Source organism: Girardinichthys multiradiatus, chromosome 1, assembly GCF_021462225.1.
Source record: "Girardinichthys multiradiatus isolate DD_20200921_A chromosome 1, DD_fGirMul_XY1, whole genome shotgun sequence".
NCBI lineage: Eukaryota > Metazoa > Chordata > Actinopteri > Cyprinodontiformes > Goodeidae > Girardinichthys > Girardinichthys multiradiatus.
This window is the reverse complement of record NC_061794.1, coordinates 16,688,355-16,714,240: the sequence shown is the minus strand read 5'-3', so window position 1 is coordinate 16,714,240 and position 25,886 is coordinate 16,688,355. Positions and strand designations below refer to the sequence as shown.

At 36.4% G+C, this 25,886-nt stretch overlaps 1 protein-coding gene across 2 annotated transcripts in view; it reads right to left on the bottom strand.

Moving 5' to 3' along the window:
- The window catches only part of celsr3 (cadherin, EGF LAG seven-pass G-type receptor 3), a 148,055-nt gene that overhangs the window by 79,162 nt on the left and 43,007 nt on the right, over positions 1 to 25,886 (bottom strand). Inside the window, exons 4-8 of one of the 2 annotated variants that reach the window (XM_047368701.1) lie at positions 10,105 to 10,327; positions 3,466 to 3,581; positions 2,770 to 2,858; positions 2,465 to 2,479; positions 1,927 to 2,084 (exon numbers count right to left, since the gene is read on the bottom strand). In XM_047368701.1, coding sequence (XP_047224657.1) covers positions 1,927 to 2,084; positions 2,465 to 2,479; positions 2,770 to 2,858; positions 3,466 to 3,581; positions 10,105 to 10,327 — 601 coding nt within the window. The remainder of the gene's footprint in view (positions 1 to 1,926; positions 2,085 to 2,464; positions 2,480 to 2,769; positions 2,859 to 3,465; positions 3,582 to 10,104; positions 10,328 to 25,886) is intronic. The other variant, XM_047368709.1, reaches the window with a different exon arrangement.

Here is a 25,886-nt window from a genome sequence, read left to right as displayed (position 1 = left end):
TAACTGAAGAGAGTGATGTGCTTTCTAATCTGAATCTGAAGGGGCTAGTGTGGAAACGTCAGTGGGTTTTTAGGGGAAAGGAAATAAAACTGAGCAAATGCAGTAATTTGTACCAGTGATGTAAGCTTTTTTAGACTTAGAGAATACAATTTATGATTCAGATTTTCTAACTGCAGGGAAACATTTCTTCAGCATACCATAAAACAATAATTTAATACACGCCTGATATTGTCTAAACAAATACTCAAATACATTGAGTAACTGCACCACTTTAAAACTATAATCTAGTGACCTACTGCCAGCCTGCATACTGACACCGACCAGCTTTATTGGATTTTTACTTAGTGGAAATTGCCTTTGAATAAACATTGAGTCTCTGATCAGTCTCAGATTATTTTTAATGAAAGTCATCTGTGCTATGATGCTGGCACATCTTGTGCAAACACTACTGACAGCCCATGGTCGGTGACTATTAAGTGTTTTTTTTTTCAGTGCACTAGAAATAAAATCCTAACTAAATATCTGAGGATTTCAATCAAGGTAGCAGGGTAGTACAGAGGGGAGCATGTCCTCTTAAAGTAACTATATAAGGGTTTCAAACTCTCAGTTTTCATCCCTCAGTCCAAAGACTGTTGAATTTATTGTGATTCCAACATATTTTCAATTGTGACCATGAGTGACAAAGTGCCAGTTTAATAAACATTATTTAATCATTCAATATTGTCACAGGTAAAAAAAAATCTTCTCTATTGATCTGCCCGTGGTTGCAGTAATAAATATCCGATTGTTAAGAAGAGCAAGACTTTGACCAAACAGTATAAATTTAGTTATAAATGCAATTTATGTATGCAATTAAGGCCAAAATTATTTATACCCCTGGCAGATTTATGTTTGAAATTGTTTTGTTAGTTTCTGACAGGAAATGTGACAAGAATCAGTGATTAAACAATGTGAAAGTAATAGCAATTTTGACATCTTTTTGTTTGTATTAATATTTCATCAAAAATATAAATTATTTATGCCACTCTCAATAATTAATGGAAAAATCGTTTTGGGGATTATAGCAATCAAACCTTTTAAGCCAGCAGCTTTTTGTATGTCTCTACTTGTATTTTTATAATTTGTCATTGGTGATGAGTCTTTAAAGCTGGAAGGCTTCCTTGCCAACAACCTATTCTTTAGCTACCTCCACAGATTTTCTATTATATTAAAAATCAGGACTACAAAACATTATATTACTTTAGGCCAGATGAAACTTGTTCAAATTAGAAGATTACTTTAAACCTAAATCTGCCAGAGATATAGGGGTGTAATGGTACATAAAATGCATGGTTTGGTATGTATTCAAGTTTTAAACTCATGGTACATTAATTTCCGTCATGCTTCAATCAAGAAAAATAAACGAAAATACATCTTTTTTTTTTTTTACTTAAGTTAGCGTAAGCAAAGAATCTTATTTAACTTCCCAAATTGATTTGATTGTATTATGTCTTAAAACTTAAAAAAAGTGGAAAGTATAGAGCTGACTGGAGATCTAGCTGGATTCTTTTTCAAAGAATAAAGTAGCATAAGCTCGCATAGCCAATGCCTGGAATAACAGATTATTCAACAATATAACCACTTCAAAACATTGCATTGTGCATTTAGTTTGGCACATAAACATTCTGCATGTGTTCAGCTACGGTGTGTTTGGTACGAGGGCACTTTGGCAGCTAAGTGTAGGTCTGCTTTCACATAGCAAAAAGTTAACCTCCATGACTGACACAGTATAATTAGCACCCTGCCTTCATCCATTTATCCAAAGATAAATCTGTAGCTAACTTTCCAGATGTGTGTGGTTTTTATTTCAGCTCCAAAACATTTCTGCTTTTTGAACAGAGAAAATAAAAAATATAAAGAGGGGCGCAAAATAAGAGAAAAACTCACTTCTTGCTGCTGGTCTGTTTGCCCTGTGCAGCACAGCTATAATTTCCAAGCTGTGTACCAAAGCGAAGCGAGAGAGCCGTGTCGCAGTCGTCGATGCTCACCACAGCTATCTTCTCATCAGAGGGACCCTGGGCTTCTCCAATCAAACTACGTCTGGGCTGAAACACACACATTTACAAACACAAGATTAAAAACCAATCTGAAGATCTAGAAAAGAAATAAACAAGTCTAGACATGATGACATGCAGGAAACAGAACAGTTTTTGCTTATAAAGGACTATAAATCGTCAGACACAAAGCAGTTTCAACACACAGAACAGTAAACAATGTGCTACTGTACAAGTTGTTAACAAGAGAGGGGGAAATCTAAGTTAGTGTGACAAGAAGTAAAAGCAGCAATTCAGCAAGGACACAGAACAGCAAGCAGAAGATATTCCAAATCTTCTCATATAGTTTTTTTGTTTTAAAAAGGGAAAGAAAGGCAGAAGGTTAGGGAACAAGGATGGTTTTGTGCACCCTGGCACACATTCATACTCACATAGCGTGTAGCTGGCTGAAGAAAATGAAAAAAATTGAAGAAAATTAAAGGAGATGTGCAGCGAAAATGCATGAATATAATGGGGACAAGCAAACGCCCACATGAAAAATAAGCACACACAGAACACATCATCTCTGCTTTGTTAGCATGAAAAACTTTTATGCCAACGCATCAGAAGCACAAACAACAAGTGGAATGCAAACTGAGATTTATGCTATTCGACAGACATCAGAGATCAAATGTAAGCTGAGGGATGAAAACTGTTTAGATTTGCAGTGAGCGGCTTTCATGTGCGGTAAACCCACCTTGTTGTAGTAATGGATGTGAACCGTATGCCAGTTGCCATCGCTCACGCCGCCGAGCAAGAAGGGGCTCACCTGAGTGGACGACTCACCTGCAGGCAGATGTGGTAAACCTGACCAGGTGGCATCATAGGTGTGCATTTTGGTACTTATTTATCATAGAAACACCTTTATATTTTAGAATAGAATATGTATAAGATTACATAATGATGTTCTGATTAGAATATATATATATATATATATATATATATATATATATATATATATATATACATATATATATATATATATATATATATATATATATATATATATATATATATATATATATATATATATATATATATATATATATATATATATATATATATATATATATATATATATATATATATATATATATAATATTTACAAAAATATATGCAATTCAATGGGAAAGGTAATTGGATTTGCATTCAACAACATTACTCTTTTTGTTCTGACTCAAAGCATTTACTCCCCAGAGGCACAAGTAAACAAATTATTAGACATTATTGTCCCTGTAGGGAAATTTATTTCCACAGTCTGCACATTTTCGTCGCACACAAGAAAAATCACAGATTTATGAGATACAGTGGACATATGGGCTATATTTACAATGCATTCTCCAGGGAATATAAACAGTGTAAGCAGGGCCTAACACATTTCCTGATGAAGTACCTGTGGAATATTTAAAGACCACTTGACCCTCTTGAATCTCCAAGGCAATGAAATCATGTTTCTCATTGAAGCGTCCGTTGTAGAAGAGAAGACCGCTCTTCTCCAGGGTGGCAAAACTAGACAAGACACACAAATAAGATTCATCCAATAAGTAAAAGAACAGACATTATAGTTTTCTTGCACTATGTTTATACTCTATATTTAATAAAATATCTAAGGAACAGGCTACTCTTTTCATCATATTCACATTGTTTTAAACTGTATTTAAAATGATAACAACAAAAGCTTAAAATTAATGTAATCACATATAAACACATCTAGAACACCCTCTACATTTAGTGGCACTACTGGTAAAGCTGTATAAAAAGTTTTAAAGTAAATCTATTATTATTGCAGTAGTATGAATCCACATTGAAAACGTGCTTGAGGGGCTGTTATAGTTCAGGCTGTTTTTAAATATTTTCTGTGGCCTAAAACATGGTCAGGTTTGGGCATGAAAGTATTGTCTTGTAGCCAGTTGCTGAAATGTAAAGTTCAGCATGCATCTGCTCTTTTTGAATAAGATGCTATGTTGTCTTCCATATTTTGAAGAGTAGCCAACAGAAATTGGCGTTTGTGCAACATCATATTTATACCACAGGAAACAGGAAGTTATGAATTACTAATGAAATGTTATTGACTCACTGTTGAACCTAAAAAAAGTAAAGTGAAAAGGTAAAAAGTCTTCAGTTACATTTATATCAGTTGTTAGTGAGGCTACAGAGGACTGAGTAATCACCTGTTGACTGGAATTGGCCCATTATTTAGCTTGATCAGGTTTGACCAATAACAGATCAGTCAGAAACTAGGAAATCCGAACCTTCTTCCAATTATTAAATGCATTCAGACCGGGGTTATAGAGGAAGTACAGAGGTATAACAAGCAATTTAAATAGAAACTGTATTTTCTATAACATGTCAAAATTTGCCTCTGTTTCATTCAGCCTGCAAGAGAACAAGGTTTTCAGCAGATAACAGGAATCCTGAAAAGAGTACAGAAAGTTCTCATTTTGAACCTCCAATCTCTGTCTGAAATGGGAGATGTTGGCTCTGTAGGGTTAACACATGGATTCTGCAGTTTTAGTCATGCTAACTGTGCTGATGATGAATAGCATTCTAAAGCCAGTTTAAAATGCCAGCTCCATAATGTTACTTGTTATTCTCACATAAATAATTAATGAATAATCAATAATTAATGTTTATAGCAAGAAGGCTGAGAAAGATGTTTTTTAAAGTGTTCTTAAATATTTCGATAGTTCTAAAAAAAAAAAAAGAATTATCTGAAATTATTACAGGCAGGTCAAACGTTTACAAAAATAAACCATAAATTGTCTACAATGTTAGGATCAGTCCCTCTCTGGCAAAAAGAAATGCCATTTCATAACATAATTATTTTCCCACTTATAAACTGTTCTCAAGCATATAATAGTATACGTGTTTCTTTTGTAAATTGCATTGAGGTTATATTTATTGTGAATTAGTTATGTACCGATATGACATAAATAAAAAATTAAAGGTTGGGCTTTTCTACATTTATTAATGCAAGATTACCCTACAGCGATAAAAGCTGAATTTATTTTGCAGCATTTCAAATATCTTTACCACCAGGAGTATAAATAAATGTTTATGGGTGTTGTATGACTTCTGTTTATGTAAAAAGGAAATCTACAAAAATTGAATCAAATGTATACAAAACATTTTCTTGGAATCTTTAATGGATGTATTCTTTGTAAACCAGATGGCAAATATTTTCTCTTATAGTTTGTTGGAATCTTATATTCACACTTAACCAATTTTCAAATAAAAAATAGTGTGTAGTGTGTACTGTAGTGTACTATGAAATTATTTAATATTAAGTTACATTCAGTAAGCTGCTGAAACTTATGCGGAACACTTTTTTTTAAATCTCCCATTAGTAAGATTAAATGAATACAACCCAATCCCACATGAGATTTTAAACTACATATTTAACTCCACAGATGTTAAAGGTCAGGTTCCGCTACGAAATGGGAACCCTTGAGCTAAGAAATAATTAATGTCTGATTTGGCTGAATTAAATCATAAGAAAGTGTTGTCACAGACTCCTATCATAGTAAGTTAAAATATACATATATAGATACAAATTTTTACAAATATGGTTCTAATATTTTCTTTTATTACTAAAAAACAAAAATGTGTGGAAGTTTACAGAGGAGCACAGCATGTTATTAAGGGTAAGATAATACTCATAAAACCTTATCTGAGGATAATTTCTTGTCTACATAATCTTATTCTCATGTGTCTTCTGTGTCATTATGCCATCTTTTAATGCATGCAAATCAAATCTAAACATGCTTCCAGAAACCGTGGAAAAATGGAACAACCTAACTTTTGTTTGTGGAGTTAATGTATCAGAGATGCACTGAAGCACAGGGAGTAAATGCATGCAAAGAAGCATGCTTTACATCTTCCAGATAGTGTAATTACTGTTGGAGAAATTCATTATTCGAGCTCCTCATCAAAATTAAGTGACTTACTCCCGAAAGCAATAAAACTGCATAAATAAATATTATGTCTTCATTATAACTCTTATTCCTAAAACTGGTTCAGCTCAACTGCCAGCGATGACTTCAAGCACAGCTGAAAAAATTAAAAATATTTGTAATAAAACACATGTTTTTTCCAACTGGGCTGTAAAAATGTTTCTATCTCAAGGTTGTTTTCATATTCCAGTTCAGCAGAGCAATATTATCAATATTTCAACACAGTGAGTTACAAATACAAGAACCTTCACAAATATTTTTGTAGTGGTAAAAAAAAAACTAATTCATTCAGTAGGCTGCAAAACACCATGCAAAAATCAGAGAGGACGACTGACAGCTGTGGTTACAGTATTGCCGTATTGCTCTCTTAAAAACGTTTTGACATGACAATAACCAAATTCATAACTAATGTTCTACACAATAAACCACATCACAACTAACCTCCTGAACCTATGTGTGTAATGAGTTCTTCTGTCTATGGTTATTATGACCTTTTCTTTAATGAACACTGACATCATATGACTTCCTTTAAGACACACCTTTATCATAATGGTTTCATTAACTGCTGATATTTAAACAACATTCTGAGCAGGGCAAATACTAGGATTAGGGTTGCAACATGCCAGAAATCCTTAAATAGATCACAAACAATCATTTTTCTTATAGGAATTTTAAATAGCTACCTTTCTAATTTCCTTGTAAGAAGGTGTGCTGCAGTGCTAATGCAAGTATATTTGTAAAAACAAGTGGAGATTTGGTGCCAGCTGAGTGAGTTTTGTTTTGTCGCCCTCAATAACACTAACAGTCTTGCACGACTTTATTTAACAACTCCTATAAAATGATAATTCCCCTTGTTTAGGTTAAGTTAACATATTGTTCCGTATATTAGCCCAATTCCTTAACAAATGGGAAGGAAAATATAAGCTATGATAAGTGCAAAGGCAGTCTTTCTAAAAAAAAAAAAAACCTTTATTGTAACCATTATAACCAGGTGGAGCAAGAACAGGTCACTGGATTGGTTACAAGCAAAAATCAATGATTGGCCAATAGTAAACTCAAAACAGTTTTTTTCTGTTCAGTAAATGGTAGGGACACACAAAATATCACAAATTTATCATTATCACAATATAACTTTACATCATATTCATATAACCAAGAACTGCCTGAACTGCAATAAATATTGATATTAAGGTGCTGATTAAATTACATTTCTATATTTTCACCAATAATAAAATAGAAGTCGTTGTATTTGGAACAGCAGACTTTTTCAATATCATGTATTAGCCTTATTTCTCTTTTGTTGGGAATCTTGGGCTATTGTTTGACAGGTCCTTCAAATAACAAAGCAATTCAGTTCAGCTGTCACAACCAGCTTTTTGGCAGCTTCAGTTTCTTATTTCTTATTTCTTATTCTTATAAAATTTTGAAAGGCTGTTCCCTGTTTGTTTGATTTTTAATCAGAATCAGAATCAGCTTTATTGCCAAGTTTGTACATACAAACAAGGAGTTTGACTCCGGTACACTTTGCTCTTTTGTTTGTTTTTGCATTACAGAATATACATATTTACAATGTACAATATACACATATATAATAAAAAGGTGCATTTGCAACATCTGTATGCTGTTGTTCTGTACTCTATTGAATGTTCATCAGAGAAACCGCCTGGGGGAAGAAACTGTGTCTCTGTGGCTGCTGGTTTTAGTAAACAGTGCTCTGTAGCGACGGCCTGAAGGTAAAACTCTAAACAGTTTATGTGCAGGGTGTGTGGGGTCGGCAGAGATTTTAGCAGCTCTTTTTCTGACCCTAGACCTGTATAAGTCCTGGATGGAGGGAAGGTCAGCCCTGATTATTCTCTCTGCAGTCCTGATTATTCGTTGCAGCCTGGACCTGTCCTGTTTTGTGGATGAGACAAACCACACTGAGATGGATGAAGACAGGACAGACCGAATGATGTCAGTGTAGAAGATGACCAGCAGCTCCTGTGGAAGGTTGAACTTCTTGAGTTGCCTCAGGAAGTACAGTCTCTGCTGGGCCTTCTTCCGAACAGTGTCTATGTGTGAGGACCATCTCAGGTCCTCAGAGATGGTGGTTCCTAAGAGCCTGAAGTGGTCCACGGCCGATACAGTGTTGTTGAGGATGGTGAGGGGGGTGTATGGGGGTGGTGTTCTCCGAAAGTCCACCACCATTTCCACAGTCTTGAATCAACATGGTTAGATCATTGTAATTACCTGTATGTGTGCTTAGACCAGTAATCACTTTATCATTGGTAGATTTGTGTGTTAATGTGATTTAATTGTTGTTGAAAGTGATTTTATATATATTTTTTATTTTTACCCATTATATAATGACCTGAGAATGTCTATGTCTGAGAAGATCCAGTGTAAAAATCCTGATTTGTTTTGGCTATCAGATGATGATATGTTCAGTTGGCTTTTTGAGAAAGAGATATTTATGTTGGCAAAATTTGTAGAGCGCATGGGTGCAAACAGCACTTCATCCTGTTTAAAATATTGTTTGTTTTTTGGTACTTTTAATGTATGTCTACTTCTTGATTGTCAATAGTGTCATATAGGCCTGTATGGGCTGGGTACATGGTGTGCATTACACTTAAATAAAATTCATGTAGGTGGTATAACTGCTGCTGCTCGTTTACTAACAGGAACAATTTTTAACAGGATTAATAAAAAATTTTAATGCTTAAGGCTCTTAACAGTCTTGCCCATGATATTTAAAGGATCTTTTAAATCATTATAAATCACATATAGAGATAAAACATCCAGTTGCTCTCAAAAAACCCTGTTTTTTTAACAGGGTTGGAAATCGCCTCTGCTCCTAATGACATTCATGGCAGGAAGGCTTGGAAAAATGTTTTCATTTCTGTTCTTAACTTACATTATAGTTTTTAAGGAGAATTTAGAATAGGCAACAACGGGAGATCGAAAATCAAACGCAAAATTCTGATTGATGCATCTCTACCATAAAATAATTGTTGCACAGCAATATTCCCAACCATCATGGGAATTTTAACCTGGGAAGAGCCACCATCAATCAGTCAACCTTCTGTAACTGACAATGGTTAAAAGATTTGTTAAAAGGTTATAAATTAAGTCTCAATTTAAGAAAGACCCCCTGTTAACCCTTTAACTTCACTCCTCCAGTTATCATCACTACACAAACAGTGGCCACAAATCAATAGAACAAATCAGATGTAGTGCTTTAAGGCACCGTGACTGAAACGTCTCCCAAAAACCACTAATGGTGGCCATATCAGCCTAGCAACAACCCCACAGGCAACATCACCTTAGCAACTATCATTAGATGACTTCATCCATGGCAACCATCCCATAATCTTGCATGACCACTCCTAAAGATCACTTGAGATCTCCCTTAGAGAACCAAGCGTTAAGAGGATGCAGTGTGGGGGTTGTAGATTAGCATTACAGTTAAACAAAATCAGACAAAGCAAGACTGGAAACTATGGTTAATTGGTAGCTTGTGTGTAAACAAAGTTCTAGCTAGCTTATAAGCCTTTAAATAATTATTAATTTAAAACACAAAGGTAAAAAAGCAAATCCTCTTATTGCCCATTTTTGCCTAAAAAGCCTGTTAACAAATGGAATATCTTTAAACCTTTATCAACTCTGATAACCAAGCTTTTTATTTTCCCGATCTGACATAAATAGGATGAGGTCGACCATGTTTAAGTCTCTGTCTAAAGGATAGGAAACTAAAAGGGTAATCCGATGTAAGATAAGAACATAAAGGTGAAGGAGAGAAGGCAGCAGAGATGTTACTGAAAGCAGTAATTTGACAGATGAAAGAGGAGTGTGTGGAGAAACCTCACTTCTCAATGGAGAGAGTTGGCAAAGGGAGAAAAGATGAGTTACAGGATCAATCTCACACAGAGATTAAATAAATAGATTAAAGACAAGATATTCTGTAGGAGAAGCGAGAATCAAAGAGTAATGCTTATGGATCTCAGTCTGAGTGAGGCTGGATGAGACATGGTAGCAGACAGAAGACAGACTACAAAGAACGACATTCTAATTGAGAGCTTTAAACTCCTTAATCTACTGACCTTAATGAGATGGAGAGGTGAAACCTCTGCCTGAGGCCCCTAAACATAGCAAAGGATTTTGGTGGGAAGGACCTGGCGGAGACTGTGCAGTACGGGCCCTCATAACCTCCTGGGGGACACACACAGTCGAAACCTCCACCGGAATGCTCCCGACATGTTCCTCCATTACGACAGACACCGGGTACACACCGACTCTGCCTCCGGTTTAACTCACATCGGTCACCTAAAACAAGAAAAATAAACTGTCTTATTGTTAATGAATAAAACAGCTAAATGAAAGTGGGACAAAATGTTTAAGACATGCTGGCAGATTGGGAATTCGGTCAATAAATTACTATTCACTGAAAATGTGCTGTAAAACATGAACACCACACCGGAGTAATTGCACTGTGGGATGATATTCAAAAATCTCAGATGTTTCTGTAACTAAAAAAGAACCAGAAGAAAGCATCTGATCCACTATGATCATTTCCAGGAAGTACTTTTTTTTTGTAAGATACAAACTTTAGTTAAAAACAAGACAAGTCTGTTAAAAAGAACAGATGCTCTGCAGCTGAGCATCGATCAGACAGTAGATCTTTACCTCTGTGGCAAACATTTTGGTGTATACTTGTGGCTCAGATTAAATACTCTTTAAATGAGACCTGTAAGGCTACAAGTGAACATCTGTCTTCATACATGCTTGCACAGTGAGCATGCTTTAGAAAGGGTCAGCAGAGTAAATGAAATTTATTCTAGTACTGCAGTTATGTAGCTGTTTCACACAATGCTCCTCAGAAGTTTATTTACACCCTTCATTAGATTATCTAATAAAGCCTATAGTTATTATGGACTCAATGATTTATTTCAACCATATTTTTATTCAGAGGAATGATTATACAGCAAACATCTTTAATAAGGTTTAAAAACAAAAGAGGTTGCACAGGTTTGAATTCATTGTGGCTTTTTCTAATCTTTACATGCTTGTTGTGGCCCTCAACAAATTTCTGGCAAGGTTATTGCTCAACATTTTATCATTCCTTTTGGCAGAATCATCAAAGCTTAAGGTAAATATTTACCATCCCATAAAAAAATAAGGTTTCAAAAAGGAAAATTACATTTGAAACCTTTCTCTTAAAAGCCACAAGATATTCTGAGGATGTTTGAAGCTGAAGGTGTATCTCTGCAGGAGAAAAAGAGGAAGGAATATTTTACTGTTGACTTCAGTTCTGTTGCTTCAGAACTGGGTGGAAAAACAAAAACAGCATGAACAAATCTACAGATGAGAATAAACACAGATTTGGCTGCCAGTCAAGAAAGCATCAGTCTGGGGTGTTTTAGTGAGTCTGAAACACCCCCACACAAACACAGACACACACAAAAGCACTACAGAAATAGGTATGTACGGAAGCACATTGACTTTTTTTTTCACCTTTCCTTGTGTGCATTTGGACACACACACTGTCTGACATTTAGCAGCTGCACACAAAGAACACCCACACACATTGCCCACTCACGTAAGCAGAGCAGACGGGTTTGAAAGTAGCCTAAAGAAATATGGCTCCTTGAGGACCTGCTTGCTGACACCCCCAAAATACAGACAGACGGCGAGATACCAGAAAAAGCCTAAACCAAAATGCTAACACATCAATAATTAATGCAATGCAGATATAGTTATATCCAGAAAGCAATACATAAACACACATTCTGTCCTATTTTCCTCTCTTAATACCTTAAACACCCCCTCCCCCCCACCAACACACACACCAACACATACATGGATCATTGCCCCTGCCCTCGAGGCTGTCGAGTTTGATCATGTAACTGTCTCTGCTGGCACTTTGTTTTCGCTGCTTTTAGATGCCATAGAACCCGCTGGCAGCTTCCTCACATCTTCACAGACACACACACACACACACACACACACACACACACACAGCATTGTAGCTGTGAGTCAGTAAAAGTCCTCACCTTTCCTCATGATCAATTATATTCAAATTTCACACGACACACGCAAGACACGGCCACCTCCAGACTGGCATCGTACATACGGCAAAAACACACAGAAACAAGCAAACGTAAAGATTCTGGAGGGTGAGTCAAGAACACTGTGGAAAAGAAACACACTGAGAGGAAGACTGTAAAAGTACACAGTTATGTCTAATTCACATGTTGATACTAAGTCTACGTGACACAGGACAAATCAAATGGCACAGCGTTATTTATAAAGCATTTAGAACTTGTACAAGAAATTAAGCGGCTTCATTGTCTCTCCAATATTCATCTGACCTCGTCAGTCAATAAGTTATCTCTTAATTTGTGACACTGACCCTTGATCATTTCATGGTTTTCTGAACCATGGTTTTCTTCGTACAAATGTTTTCATACCTCCTTAACATTTCAAGGAAACAAGGCAAGCATTACTCAGAGATCCAACCAAGAGGCCAATGGTAACTTTGGAGGAGCAGGAGAGATTCACAGCTCAGATGGGACAATCTGTTCACAAGAGCGGCATGAAAAAAAACACTACGGGACACAGCAAACAATTGGAAACACATGCTCTGGTCAACTGAAACCAATTATATACTTTTTACCCCACAAGCAAAACGCTATGTGTGGCCAAAAAGTAACTCTGGACACCACCCTAAACGCACTACCTACACTTTGAAATATGGTGGTGGCAGTATATTTCAGCAGGGGACAAGGAAACTGGTCAGAGTTTCTTGGAGGGTAGATGGAGATAGCAGGACAATCCTGGAAGAAAACCTGTAAGAGGCTGCAAAAAGTTGAAATTGGGGGAGGCACCTTCCAGCAGGACAATGGCATTAAACAAACAGCCTGAGCTACAATGTAATGGTTCAGATCAACACAGAGTGTTAGAATGGCCCAGCCAAAGTCCAGATCCTAAATGACATTGAGAACCTGTGGCAAGACAGAAAACTGATTTTCACAGAGATTCTCCATCCAAATTGGATAAACCTGAGCCATTTTAGAGTCTATACATTGTAGAATTACAATGTATAGACTCTAGGGGAGTTACTACATATGCCCACCACACTTTTCACCCATTTTTATTGGCAAAATGTAACCTTTGCGTTGGTCTATCACATAAAATCCTCATGAGGCGCTGAAGTTTGTGGCTTTCAAAATGTGAAAAAGTTCATCACGGTGTGAATATTTGGCATTGTATGTATAAAGCATCTAATGCTTTTATAAGAAATGAAACCGCTTCATTTGTCAGCACCCATCTGATCTTATCAATCAATAAGCTATCCCTATTTCTTGGCCTGAATTTTGATTTGTTCCCCGTTTATCCGAGCTGTTTTTTCCATATATCATCCATTCACAATTTGTCCACTCCAGTTTTAATCACCCTGTTTCTCCACCTCACCAAATTTGCTATACCTCCAGGCGGCCAGTATCTTCTAGATTTTGGCTGACAAGCACTCTCTTTCACACCGCTGCATCTCCCCGGGGATGTGCACGCTCTCACCCTTACAGAGAGACACCCAAACACAATCCCAGCTCAACTTACAACAGCCTGGGGACATCTAAAATGATCACATCAGTCTGTCCGTGTTTTGCTTTCCTTCATCCCGTCGGTCATCGTAGGTTAAACCTAGACTCGCATGTAAGTGCACACAACAGGGAAGCAATTAAACCAAAAAACCCATAAAAAACATATAGACTGGGAGCAGCACCACTCCATATTGCTGCCTTTGTCTGTAGCAATCGTTCATCCGTAGAGATGCTCTCATTAATATTGAAATAAATAAATACGCATTAATACTCATGAATTATGCGTGAGGTGAGACCTTAATTCAGACACCTACAGATGCATCCATAAACACACAAACACACACACACACACACACACACACACTCTCTAACACTGTTTATTATGCACACAAAGTTGAGCTCAAGTTGACAGAGAAAAAATAAATTGGGTAAAGGAAGTCAGTCAAACAGACACAAATAAACATGTGCAGTCATATGTACAATATCAAAAATAGAACACAAAACATCCATATCCAGAGAAAAAGGCATGTACACTGTTATTAAAGTTAGAAAAACAGCACACATGGTTTCTAAAACAGAATGTCTCTGTTAAGAAAGGAGTGAGGCCTCGATTGATCAACAGTAGCATCACGCACATACGACATTGGAGTAGGGAAAGGACGTGCAATTCCTCATGCACGTGGACACAAAGGTCAAGCGATTACAAAATAGTGGGAGTCCTACTGCAAAAAAGCATTTAGAAATTCATGCAAAAAAAACACCCATAAGCTGCATGCACAGATGGTTTTTAATGAGCATGCCATAATAGATTGGAACACGCCCACACAGCCACACAGGCGAGATGGTATCTAATAGAAACATGCAGCCGAACAAAGAAGCACATATAGACTGAGATACGTCATACACACATTCCTACTGACGGAAGGTAACAGAGAAAAATGCAGTAACATGTCAGGAGGGATTACTAAACCTTTTACTCCACTTCACTGCCACTAATAACTGCTTTGCAAGTCCCTTGTTTTAACAAATATAAAGCAGTTTGACAGCTCTGATAATTATGATTTAGACAGTTTAAACAGTCCAGCAGCAAATAGAAGGGATTTTACAAGAGAGATGACTAGTTTGTGTTTTTTAAATATTAATAAATGGTACATTAGGCTGGGTATGAGCTGGTTTATAAAAACTGCTAAAATGTGTCTCATGCCATGCTGACGCTTTTAAATCATTTATTGTAATTCCAGAGAAAGAGACAGAGTTCTCTCTGTCTGTATGGATATAGAGTCATGAAGCACTCCTCCTCCTCCTCAAGCAGATGTGCTGGTGTGCACTGCTTATCAGCTGGCTTAAAGAAGGCTACTATAGTCTTCCCTCGCTTTCAAGAAAGGAAAACTTTGACTGGAAGAACTTCCAGTCATGAAAGACACAGACAATCGAGTGCTGCCATCTTTAAAGTAAACCTGTTTCAAAACTAGTATCAATATTTTTCTAGCATAAATCCTTTTTTGTTTTATACTAAAATAAAGCATATTATGCATTTTTGTGTTTAATTTTGTTTATACAATGAAATTCAGGTATTTTTTTTAGACCTAACTTGAACTTAAACAAGTCCATGCTGTTTAGCAGTGGCAGTTTTACACTATGGTATACCAAGATTAAAAAAGTTACAGTTTGAAAAATCGGCAGAATTATCCATCATATGTTTAAAGTTCTTCTAATTAGATGCCAGAGAAAGTGTCGGAGTGATGGGAGTTTAGATTTATGAACCACTGAGTAATGCCCTTCTACACTTTTTCATCGACTACATGGATATTTTTGGGAAAATAAAACATGGACAGTTACCCTATGAAAACTTAAGGCACACCACCAAACACCCTCATGAAGATGACATTGATTTAAACAACCAAAAAAAAATAGAGTGACATGTCTGTTAAGCAGCTGAATACAGGCTAAACCTTGCTGATAGCCCAACTAACTAAAAAGGTAATATCAGCTTGTTCTTGTGTTACGCTTTAAAGAACAACAACAGGAGATCATATTCTACACACTAGGCACATTTATTTGAGTTTGTTTATTTTATTATTTTGGTTTAAGTCTCTGTATGGAATCAAAAAAATAAATAAACATCACATATAATAATTGGATAATTGTAACAATGATAAAAAGTTTGATATTTTGCTCAAGGTAATCATGGGATAATCTCATACTAGCCCATGCTCACATTTTATATTTTCATTTATCACAGTTACTTTTTCAAGAAAGATCTACATTTTTACTGTGGACACACCCACTAGCACATGCCAGCTTGTGCAATTCTCACACCCTGCTGAGAATTCAAGAAACATTTAAGTCTTGAGACATCTGTCATTCTGCCATAGTTTGCATTTTTTATTTCATTTATTTTCCTCTGTGAGTGTCTGTGTTGTCCTGTGATGGCCTGGCAACCTATCCAGGGTGTACCCCACCTTCCGCCCATAGACTGCTGGAGATAGGCACCAGCTTCCCCGCGACCCACTATGGAAGAAGCGGTAGAAAATGACTGACTGACTGACTGTTTTATTGCAAACATATACATGCATATGTTATACTTTTTTTTTAAATCCGACTCAGTTGCACATCTCTTTTAATCCGAGTATGCTATTTCTGGTAGCTACAGAACTTATTTTCTCATGCTGAAAATGTGTCCTTACTATATCCTTATTTTCTGTTTAGATATTTTTACCTTCGTGTGAATCTGCATAGGCCGCTTCTATTCTATTCTATTCTAATCTATTCTATTCTATTCTATTCTATTCTATTCTGTTCTTACATCCTTCTATAATACCCTTCACTCTTTGCTTTCTCTTTCTCTCCATCTATTTCCAAATCTTGCCATTTGCTTTTTCTTTTCTTCCTCTACAGTGGCCTTAATGCATTCACTCCACCCCTTCATACACATGGATGTTTTATTCATCAAAGTGGGTATTCTTCAACCACCCCCCGGCATTTTAGTTCGCTCCGCCCCATTGCCCTCCTCCTCCTTCTCCAGCCCAACACATGGTGCATCCCCAGAGGCCAGCACACCCCTGCTTGCTTCCCCCTACTCCTTCCTAATGCACACGTTTTGTGCACCTCACACTTGCCTCTTTTTTCCCACCTTGAAGAGCTCCTTATTTTTAGGTCATTACAAAGCTTAAACCACATCTTACTCTATATGCAGTGTTTTAACTACTCATTTAAAAAAAAGTCATACAAAGATACACATTTTCCAAGATGGGACAAAAAGATTCTCAACCAATACAAAGCAAGCAAAAAGAAAAACATAAAATAACTTGTACAGCTGGTTTGAATTCCAAAAAAAGAAAAGGGTGCTGTACGAAATTATCACTAAATTCTGGCTATTATTTAAACTCAACCACCTCTGTTTGAAGAGAAAACCCTGTGACTCTGACATATAAAATCAATAACCATAAAATCTGCTGTGCTTTTTGATGGAAATTAGAACTTAGAGGCATAAATAGAGATGATGTCATGGGGTGACACTGGCCAGCCGACAGCCTGCGGACTGATCATTTCAGTGATGTGTCATCCAAAGGAAAGCTGCTGTCAAACAGCCTCATAATATGCTTTATTATTTATTAGTATGTTGGTGATCTCACCACTACAGTGTTGCCGTGCCAGATTTCCCCATTCAACACTAAGGTCTTGTTTGAAAAGCCCTCTAAAATCTAAAGGTTTTCTTGAGAATCATGCATCAGACTTGGAAATATGAAAGCACAGAAGATGCATTTAGTCCATGTCTAGGTAAACATCGTTGCTCTAAATCATTATCTAATGCAGTACCTTACAAAAATATCAATACCTCTAAAATCCTTTCCACATTTTGTTACGTCACAGCCATAAACGTCAGTGTATTTTATTTATATTTTATGTGATAGACAAACACAGAGTGGATAACTGTGCAGTATAAGGTGACATTTTCATGTCCCTTACCTTAAAAATCTTAAAAATGTGGTGTGCAAACAGTCAACACTTGGCAGAACCACTTTTTACTGCAATTACAGCAGCAAGTATTTTGAGATATGTCTCCAACAGCTTTGCATGTTTAGAGACTACATTTCTTTGTCTATTGTTCTTTGCAAAATAGCTAAAATTCAGTCAGACAGGATATAGAGTAGCAATCGAACATTAAATTTAAAGTCTTGTTGATTTAAACTTTTGCAATGCTTTGATCTGACCCATCTGGCTGAATGTGAGTGTTGTTGCCCTGCTTAAGATAAACCTCCTACCCAGTCTCAGGTATTTTGCAGCTCCTAACAAGTTTCCTTTCAGCACTGCCCCTAACAGTTTATCCTGTTAATCCTGACAAAAACACCCCACAACATGATGCTCCCACTACCATGTGTTACTTTGGGGGTTGTGGGAGGGTGATGTGCAGTGATATGTTTTTAGCCACACATAGTCCATACATGTAGTAAAATAATCTAATTTGGTCTCATCTGACCGGCGCACCTTCTTCCACATGTTTGCTAACTACACACTTGTGGCAAACTACAAATCAGACTTTCTGTGGCTTTCAAAAATGGCTTCCTTCTTGCCACTCAGACAGAAAAACAAGGCTAGAAAACATCAGCATTCAGGAAACAAACTACTGAAATACTATTGTTCAGTATTGCTCTTTCTTGCTTCTTATTGTTTTCCTTTTTGTTTTTTAGTCCCCATGTCCGTAACAATCGAAATAATCCAAACGCAGTTTCTAATAAAGTTTATTTTACAAATATCAAGCAGAGCTTTAAAGCATTAGCTGTAATGCTCCACTGTGAAAGTAAATCTGTTGGGGTTTTTCTTGGCACTCAGACAACAATTTTGGGCGTTACTCTGATAGACAGGACACGGTAAACAAAAAAGAAAAAGAAAATGTAATGTCCAAAGACTGCCGGTCAGGATAGGTGTCACTGGTTGAGTCACGAGAGCGACTCCGTTACAGGAATGCCATTTTTTGACCATTTTTAAAACTCACCACAGCTAATGAGTGTATTCCGAGCTTTGAGGTAAATGGCAATACGGAAATTAACACAGTAGTCCAACAACGAGGACAGACTGCAGAAGTTTTTGTGCTTGGTCACTGATAAGAAAATACAGAGGAACTTAGATGGGGTAACCAGAAATGAAAAGATATTCTTTAGAGCCAAATACAAGTCACGTTACCTTTCGGCCACCTTGCCTTAATGACTGCACCCACATTAAGGTTGCACTCAGATGTAATGGAAAATGACAGAAACCGTGTTGGGTCAAGCAGACTTGAGTAGGTACTAACGGAAAACAGCCATAATAGTTGCCTTTTATCCCAACCGAGTTGTGAACCTTTGCAGCTCCTCCATAATTGCCATGGATCAGATGCCTGCTTCACTGAATATTGCTTTACTTGTCCAACCTGTAAGTTTAGGTTGAAGGCCATGTTATTTTCTTTGTTTCCCTGTGTCAAAGACTTCATTTTCAGATCAGGTACTGAACATTACTCTGTGAGATTTTTAAAGCGTGAGATATTGTTTTATAACCTGACTCTGTGTTAAACTTCTCCACAACTTTCTCCATGACCTGTCTGCTGTGTTCCTTGGTCTTCATGGTGCTGTTTGTTCTCAATTGTTCTCAAAAAACGTCTGAGGCCTTTATAGAACAGATGGATTTATACAAAGATTAAATTACAGAAGATAGATCCTATTTACTAATTAGGTAACTTCTGAAGCTACCAGGTTTCCGTGGATTGTATTTAGGGGTATCTGAGTATGGGGGCCGATTACCAATGCATGTCACAGTTTAAACTTTTTTATTCCTGTTATCTTCCTAAAACAAATCCTGCCTCCTTTTCCTGTACTCTCAAATTGTTTTATGCATTTATCCCACAGTTCAGCAAATTATGCCAGCAGCAGTATAATTATTTTCATTCAACATGCATTTTTTCAAATTGTGTCCATTATGTATGTAGATGTCTCAGTTTCCTCCATCGTAGTCTATTTGAAAAAGTAAGCAGTTCAGGAACTGAGGCACACACTTAATTCTCTGTTGTCCAATATTAACACACAAGAGACACAATCATTCACCCAGTAAATTACCTTTTTAATGAATGTCACTCAGTGAATCCATTCTATACCATTATCTCTTTTCTTCCCTGACTCTCCCATCCTGAATGGTTTTTATCTTCCCAACAACCATCTGCCCTTATCTTCCTCATCCTTCTACTCTTCAACCCTCTCCTCAAACTGTTAGCTTGTATTTTTAACTCATCCCCCACTTTAAACATTTCATTCAAGCTATATTTATTTTTCTTTTCTAAATTATCTTTGTTCTGCAATATGTAATCTTAACTCCATGTTTGAAAATCCTCATCCATTTTTTTGCATAATAGTCTACCTTTATCTCAGCAGTGCATTTCTTTCACCATCACTTTCATTCATTGCTCCCAGCTGTCAGACTTGTTTTCAAACTAATCTGCTCTTCACGTACTTCACCACAGGGTTACAAATCTTAAAACAATTCTGTGTACACTGAAAACAGAGCAAATCCTTACAGAAAACTGCACAACAAAGCTATAAACGCAAGGACAAGTTGGTTAATCTTGTGTTTAGACCACAGGGGTATTTAAATAACTAATTATATTTGTGTTTCTCAAAATATATAGTTACATTTTAGAATATTTGATGTAATTCATAGAACAAAACAAAGTGAACAAATTAAACTTGAAAATCTCTTCCTTAAAAAGAGGCCAGAAAATTGCTGTTCTATCAAAAGAATTGATCTAAAAACATTGATTTTCTTGCAGCCCTGTGAGATTTGCAGTGTGCTGTATAATTAGCTCCAATAACCTTTTTAACTGGCTCTGATGTCATGCTCATTCCTACCTTTGACCTTACATCGATGTTTTCTTTTTACATTCAAATGTTTTCTAAAATATTTTCAGAAATATGTTAAACCAAACATTAGAAATGTAAAGTGTGTGGACCCTACTTTTGTATTTTTTGCCAACTCATAACTCAGCTGGGTATTTCCTTTCCAACTGGATTTATAACGATTATTTCTCATTGTTTTCCACAGTTTGTTTTCTCATGCTGCTATTGTATTGGTTGAGATGACCAGCTTGCTTTAGTAAACGCTGTAAGGGACGTAGACACTAAAGCCATTCTGTCTGGAGGACTTTTCCCACCAGGAATACAAGTCAGACAAAGAATACAACATGGTTTGAAAAGGACAAGGGGTTACTTGTCTGAGCCAGAATTTGACCCTGACAACCCCCAGAACCCAAACGGTTCCTGCCATGGATGACAAAGGGCAAACCAAAGAGTGATAAGAACAGTGATGGTTATAGTTAAAAAAAACTAAGTTATGTATTTAAATACAATGTCAGAACAAAACAGATAAAAAAACAATGTGTTGAACAATGTTGGTACTCTCAGCAGGTATTCATTCATTCATTCATTCATTTTTTTCTCATTATATACACTTCTAGGTCATGAAATGGGCGACCGAAAGACCTTCCCTAGTAATCCAAATGTACTGATGTACAAATATCCATAGTTTTTTATAGCTAAAATAAAAATTTTAATTTAGAAACTAAAACTTTGGTTCAAATCATGACCATTGTAATTCTACTCACCTACAGTTAGGCCCAAAATTATTTATGTGCCTAGCAGGTAGAGGTTTAAAGAAATCTTTTCGTTTTACCAACATTAACCTCCTAAGTGAGGAAAGATTATATTCACATTCTGGACTGGCCCAGCCAAGGTTCTGAGTTGAATCTCATGGCAAATGTTTGCAGTGAGAAAAAGATTAGGGTGATGGCAAGGAGGCTTTACAGCCTCAGAGACTTGGAGCTCATCACCAAAGATACCAGTGAAAATGTGGAAAATCTGGTCAGCTTTTATAAGACGGCTTTGATTGCTGTAATGCCAGTAAAGATTTTTTATTGGTGATAATTTTAGACATGCCATATATAATAAAATGTAAATAAAAACAAAAGAGACATTTATTTTTTTTCAACGTTAACACTCCTTAAGTTGTGTTTTATTTTTTGTGAGGTACCTGTCTCATTTCTAGCAACTAAATATTTGGCCGAATGAAAATATTCTTGCTTCAAAATCTACCAGGGGTATGAATAGTTTTAGGCTTGATATGAAAATAGCTGTTCAAAAATATTCAGGTTTTTTATATTTAAAGTAAAATAGAAGAGAATAGGTGTATGTGTTACAAAGAGTTCAGATGTCAACCCTGATTTTGCAATGTCTCATTTTGAGGAATCTACAAAAAATGCATTTTACATCTTTGATTTGAATCTGTTTCCTGTCACTTGTTGTTCATCTTCTTTGTTTTTCTGTCTCTTCTTCCCACATTGCTTCCTATCTTGACTTTTAAACCCAGCCCAAATTCTGACTAAAAAGTAACATTTGCTTATATCAATCATTTTTGTTCACAAGCTTCATCCAGCTAATGTTCCCTCTGTGTGGGATCTGTCTCCCCTCCCTATCAGTAGGATTAGATTTCTCAGTCTACCATGCATATCTACTTTATCACACCCAAAACTAATCTGATCTCTGCCTATCGCTTTTCTGCTCCAGCTTGTTCTGTGCTACTAACTCCTCTGCTGTGCCTCTGCTACCCTTAGTGTAAAATACAAATTACTTTTACAGAAACAACAGATTTAATTTCTGTCTCTGTCCTCTTTTCTCACCATTCACTAGTTTATCATTTCACAAACTAATTTAGCGTGGATCCATGCTTCCGTCTCTCTGACTCTCCCCTCGCATCTCATGAATCTTCCTCTGTATCTTTCAGCTCTACGAGGCCTATTCCCTGTATTATGGTGACTGTAATCACATATCCGCCCTTTTGTCGGCCTTTATCTCTACCTGTAAGGTTCACTGTCTGCTGGGAACGTCCTTAAACCACTGGCTGCTTTCAGAGCTAATAAATCTTGTTTGTGTCGAAGAAGTAGCTTTTGTTTCAAAATGTGAACTCTACAGGTTTGGAATGTTACGTTTTAGTTATAATGCAAGTTGTTTTCCAGGTAGTTAAAGCTACATATAAAATAATAATAAAATAAAAGTATTCTTTTTTTTTTTTAGTTTTTCATAATTTAACATTATACAACAAAAGATTTGATAAGACAGACTTTGGCACTAAAAGCCAATAAGTTCTCCAAAAATCAAAGGCAAACATCTTATTAATAAAATGTAGAAACTTGACAATATATGATGCTTTGTGAACTTCCCTTTTTTACAGGACATCCTGTAAGGCCACCTGAAGGTTTAACACTTTTTGTGGTAATACAGCACAAATCATGGACTGGTTAACGGAGATGTAATAGAAGGAATAGTTTAAACGACAATAATCTTCAAATTTTGGAGCCAGAGAACTATAAGTAGTTCTTAAATTCATTTTTCTAACTAAACGAAAAGAGCATTTGGTAGCATCTCTAACACAAAAAGGCACAATGGGGTTTTATGTGTCTTCTGGACCATCAGAGCACAATTCAAAAACTAAAAAGAACTCTTTGTTTTCTTAACAAGAAAAAAAAAACATTCTAAGGGGAATATATCTGTAATAAATGTGCTGCCACTTATTGGCAACACAGAAAACGATGGAATGAGCAGTTTTACTTTCACCAAGGATTCTGTATGCAGGAAATGTGTGTGAGATTTGTGAAAGTGAAGAGGGTGGACTTCTCATCACCCATCCTGTTCAGAATACTTTTTGTCTCCAGTGCATATCAAGCATTTTGAAACTTGGCTTCAAGGGAAGAAACAACACAAAGCTGAAGACTCAACAATAGACTCAACAAGGATAATAAAGTTCATGCCAAGGTGATGACAAATAGCTCCAGCGTGAAAGTTGTGCATGGATTGTGCACCAATAACAACCCAAAAACTGTGTTAAAACACATCAGTGTATGACCATCCTAAAAGAAATAGCAATATGTTAATAAAACATGAAGGTATAAGTTGCAAACATCAAAATCAGCCCTAAAATTCTACATTCAAATATTTGAAGAACACATTTTGATTGTACAAGAAGTGTGTCTGATGGCCATGAACATACATTTGACTAAACTGAGGGTTGGACACCACCTTCTCAACTAGCTTTGCTATTTGGGCAGCAGACATCCTATGTGATTTGGACTTACTAACATAAAACACCACTGCAGCTATTTCATTCCCAGTTTAAATTAGTTATTTAAGAAGGCAGATGCCAGGTCACAAGAAATTTGCAGAAGCTTTAGATGTCCATTTTGTGTCTGTAGCAGAAAAGCTTAAACATGCTAAGTCTTTTTGAAAGCTGAACCTTTCAAATGGCTAAATGAGTGTGTGGATATATATATATATATATATATATATATATATATATATATATATATATATATATATATATATACACATGTACTACCTACATACATACATACATACATACATACATACATACATACATACATACATACATACATACATACATATATTTGTCTGAGTTCAGTATATTGATTAGTGTAGTTTGAGTAATTTCTCTATTTTCTATATTTAACTTTGTTTACTTGGAGTTGAATGTTCTAGTTATTCCATGTTCCTGTGCCATCATTAGTCTAATCTCCTCAGTACCTGACAGCCAGGACTGGCAAATGAAAAAAAGATAGTTAGATATGTTTTGAAGAGATTATTTTTCACATCAGGTGTTTTCCACAAGTGTTGTTCAGAGCTTCAGTGCTGCAAAAGATCACCAACACAGTTGTTAGCAGATCAAACCTGACTCTGATGACTTCTGTTCTTAGATTAAAAAAATATAAAACTCACTCAATGGAAAGGCAAAGTTTCCAGTCTTGCTGAAAACCTGAGGCCAGCTTAGCTCCTCCCTTTCAGAGCAAGTCATAGAGTTTAAGGGAAAAACCAAATCAAAGTCACAAAGATATGATAAGACGAGGCCAGGTAAAGGCATGTCGGACTGAAAACAGAAAGGATAGAGCAAACACAGTTAGTAGATGTCTGGAGATTTCTAGGAACTGAAGAATCAATTTGTCAATGACTATTCCTCGTCATCCCTCTTTTTTCCCTCTACTTGCCCTGGGGCGGTGGCGAGACACTACAACTCCCTACACCTACGCAGGAAGAGCACAACAACAACAGCCCAGAACTGTCTGATTTCCATTGTTCTTTCTCACCTCTCTAAATCCATTTCCCCCTCAAGCTTTACCTCTTTATTATTCTCACTCAGTTCATCCACAACTAATACTCAGCTCCCTCTTTCCAAACTGACTCCCTTATTTCTCAGTTTTTCAGGTTGTCAAACAGCAAAAAGCAGCAAAATCATATTTTTGTTTTACTTTTCGGCCATAATACGTGAGCACCCAAAAATCATAAAACAAATTTGTTTGCCTATTTTATCTTTCATTGAAGCAAACATCCCAGAAAGCATTGACTCACATTCAAATCGTAGCATCTTTTATTCCCAAAAAGGGGGTGTCGATTTTGCGAAAGGACTTATTAAGTAATGTGTTAAATCTATCTATGTAGCCTTTTCTGCTTTAAGCTTCCTAAACTTCAGAACTGGTCTTGTTGGTTTGTAGACATGGTTCATAGCTATGGGCACCATATGCTTTTCTTTACTTGTTGAATCAGTAAAACTGAGAGGTTCCTCTCCACTGCCACCACACGATAAAATAAACATCTTGATACAATCGTCTGGGCTTTCTTACATACATAATTTGATACTGACTAACATTAAATGGTCACCTGGTTGTATGGTATTATAATTATATCTGAACTGGACCATAGATAATGGATTCAGGATCTCACTGTATTATTGAACTGCATTGAAACAAATTCGATTGATTTCAATTAAATTTAGTTCTGCACAGCAGGATATGAATGTGGACCTGTTTGCCTTGTAACTTCAAATGACATTTGTGGTAAATTGGCGCTACATAAATAAAAATGGATTAAACAGATTGGAGTCTGGTGCTCTTTCTTAAATGTCTGGAAAGCACTTCTTACCCAGTAAACAACTTTTTCTCTGCTAAATCCAGTGATCTAAAATAAATTATCCATTACCTTTCTATTTTTTCTTAATAAAGATTTTGTTACCTCTTCCCCCTCATATTCACCTCTACTTCTTAGATTTCTCTCCACTTCTTAAGCTTTCTCGAGTAGCTCAATTTCTCTTTCACTTTGTGATCACACTTCTCTTTCTGCTCTCCTCATTTCTTATCTCTCCACTCATCCCTTTCCATCTGTCTCAGCGGGAGGCTGGAAAGCACCGTCTAGCGCATGAAG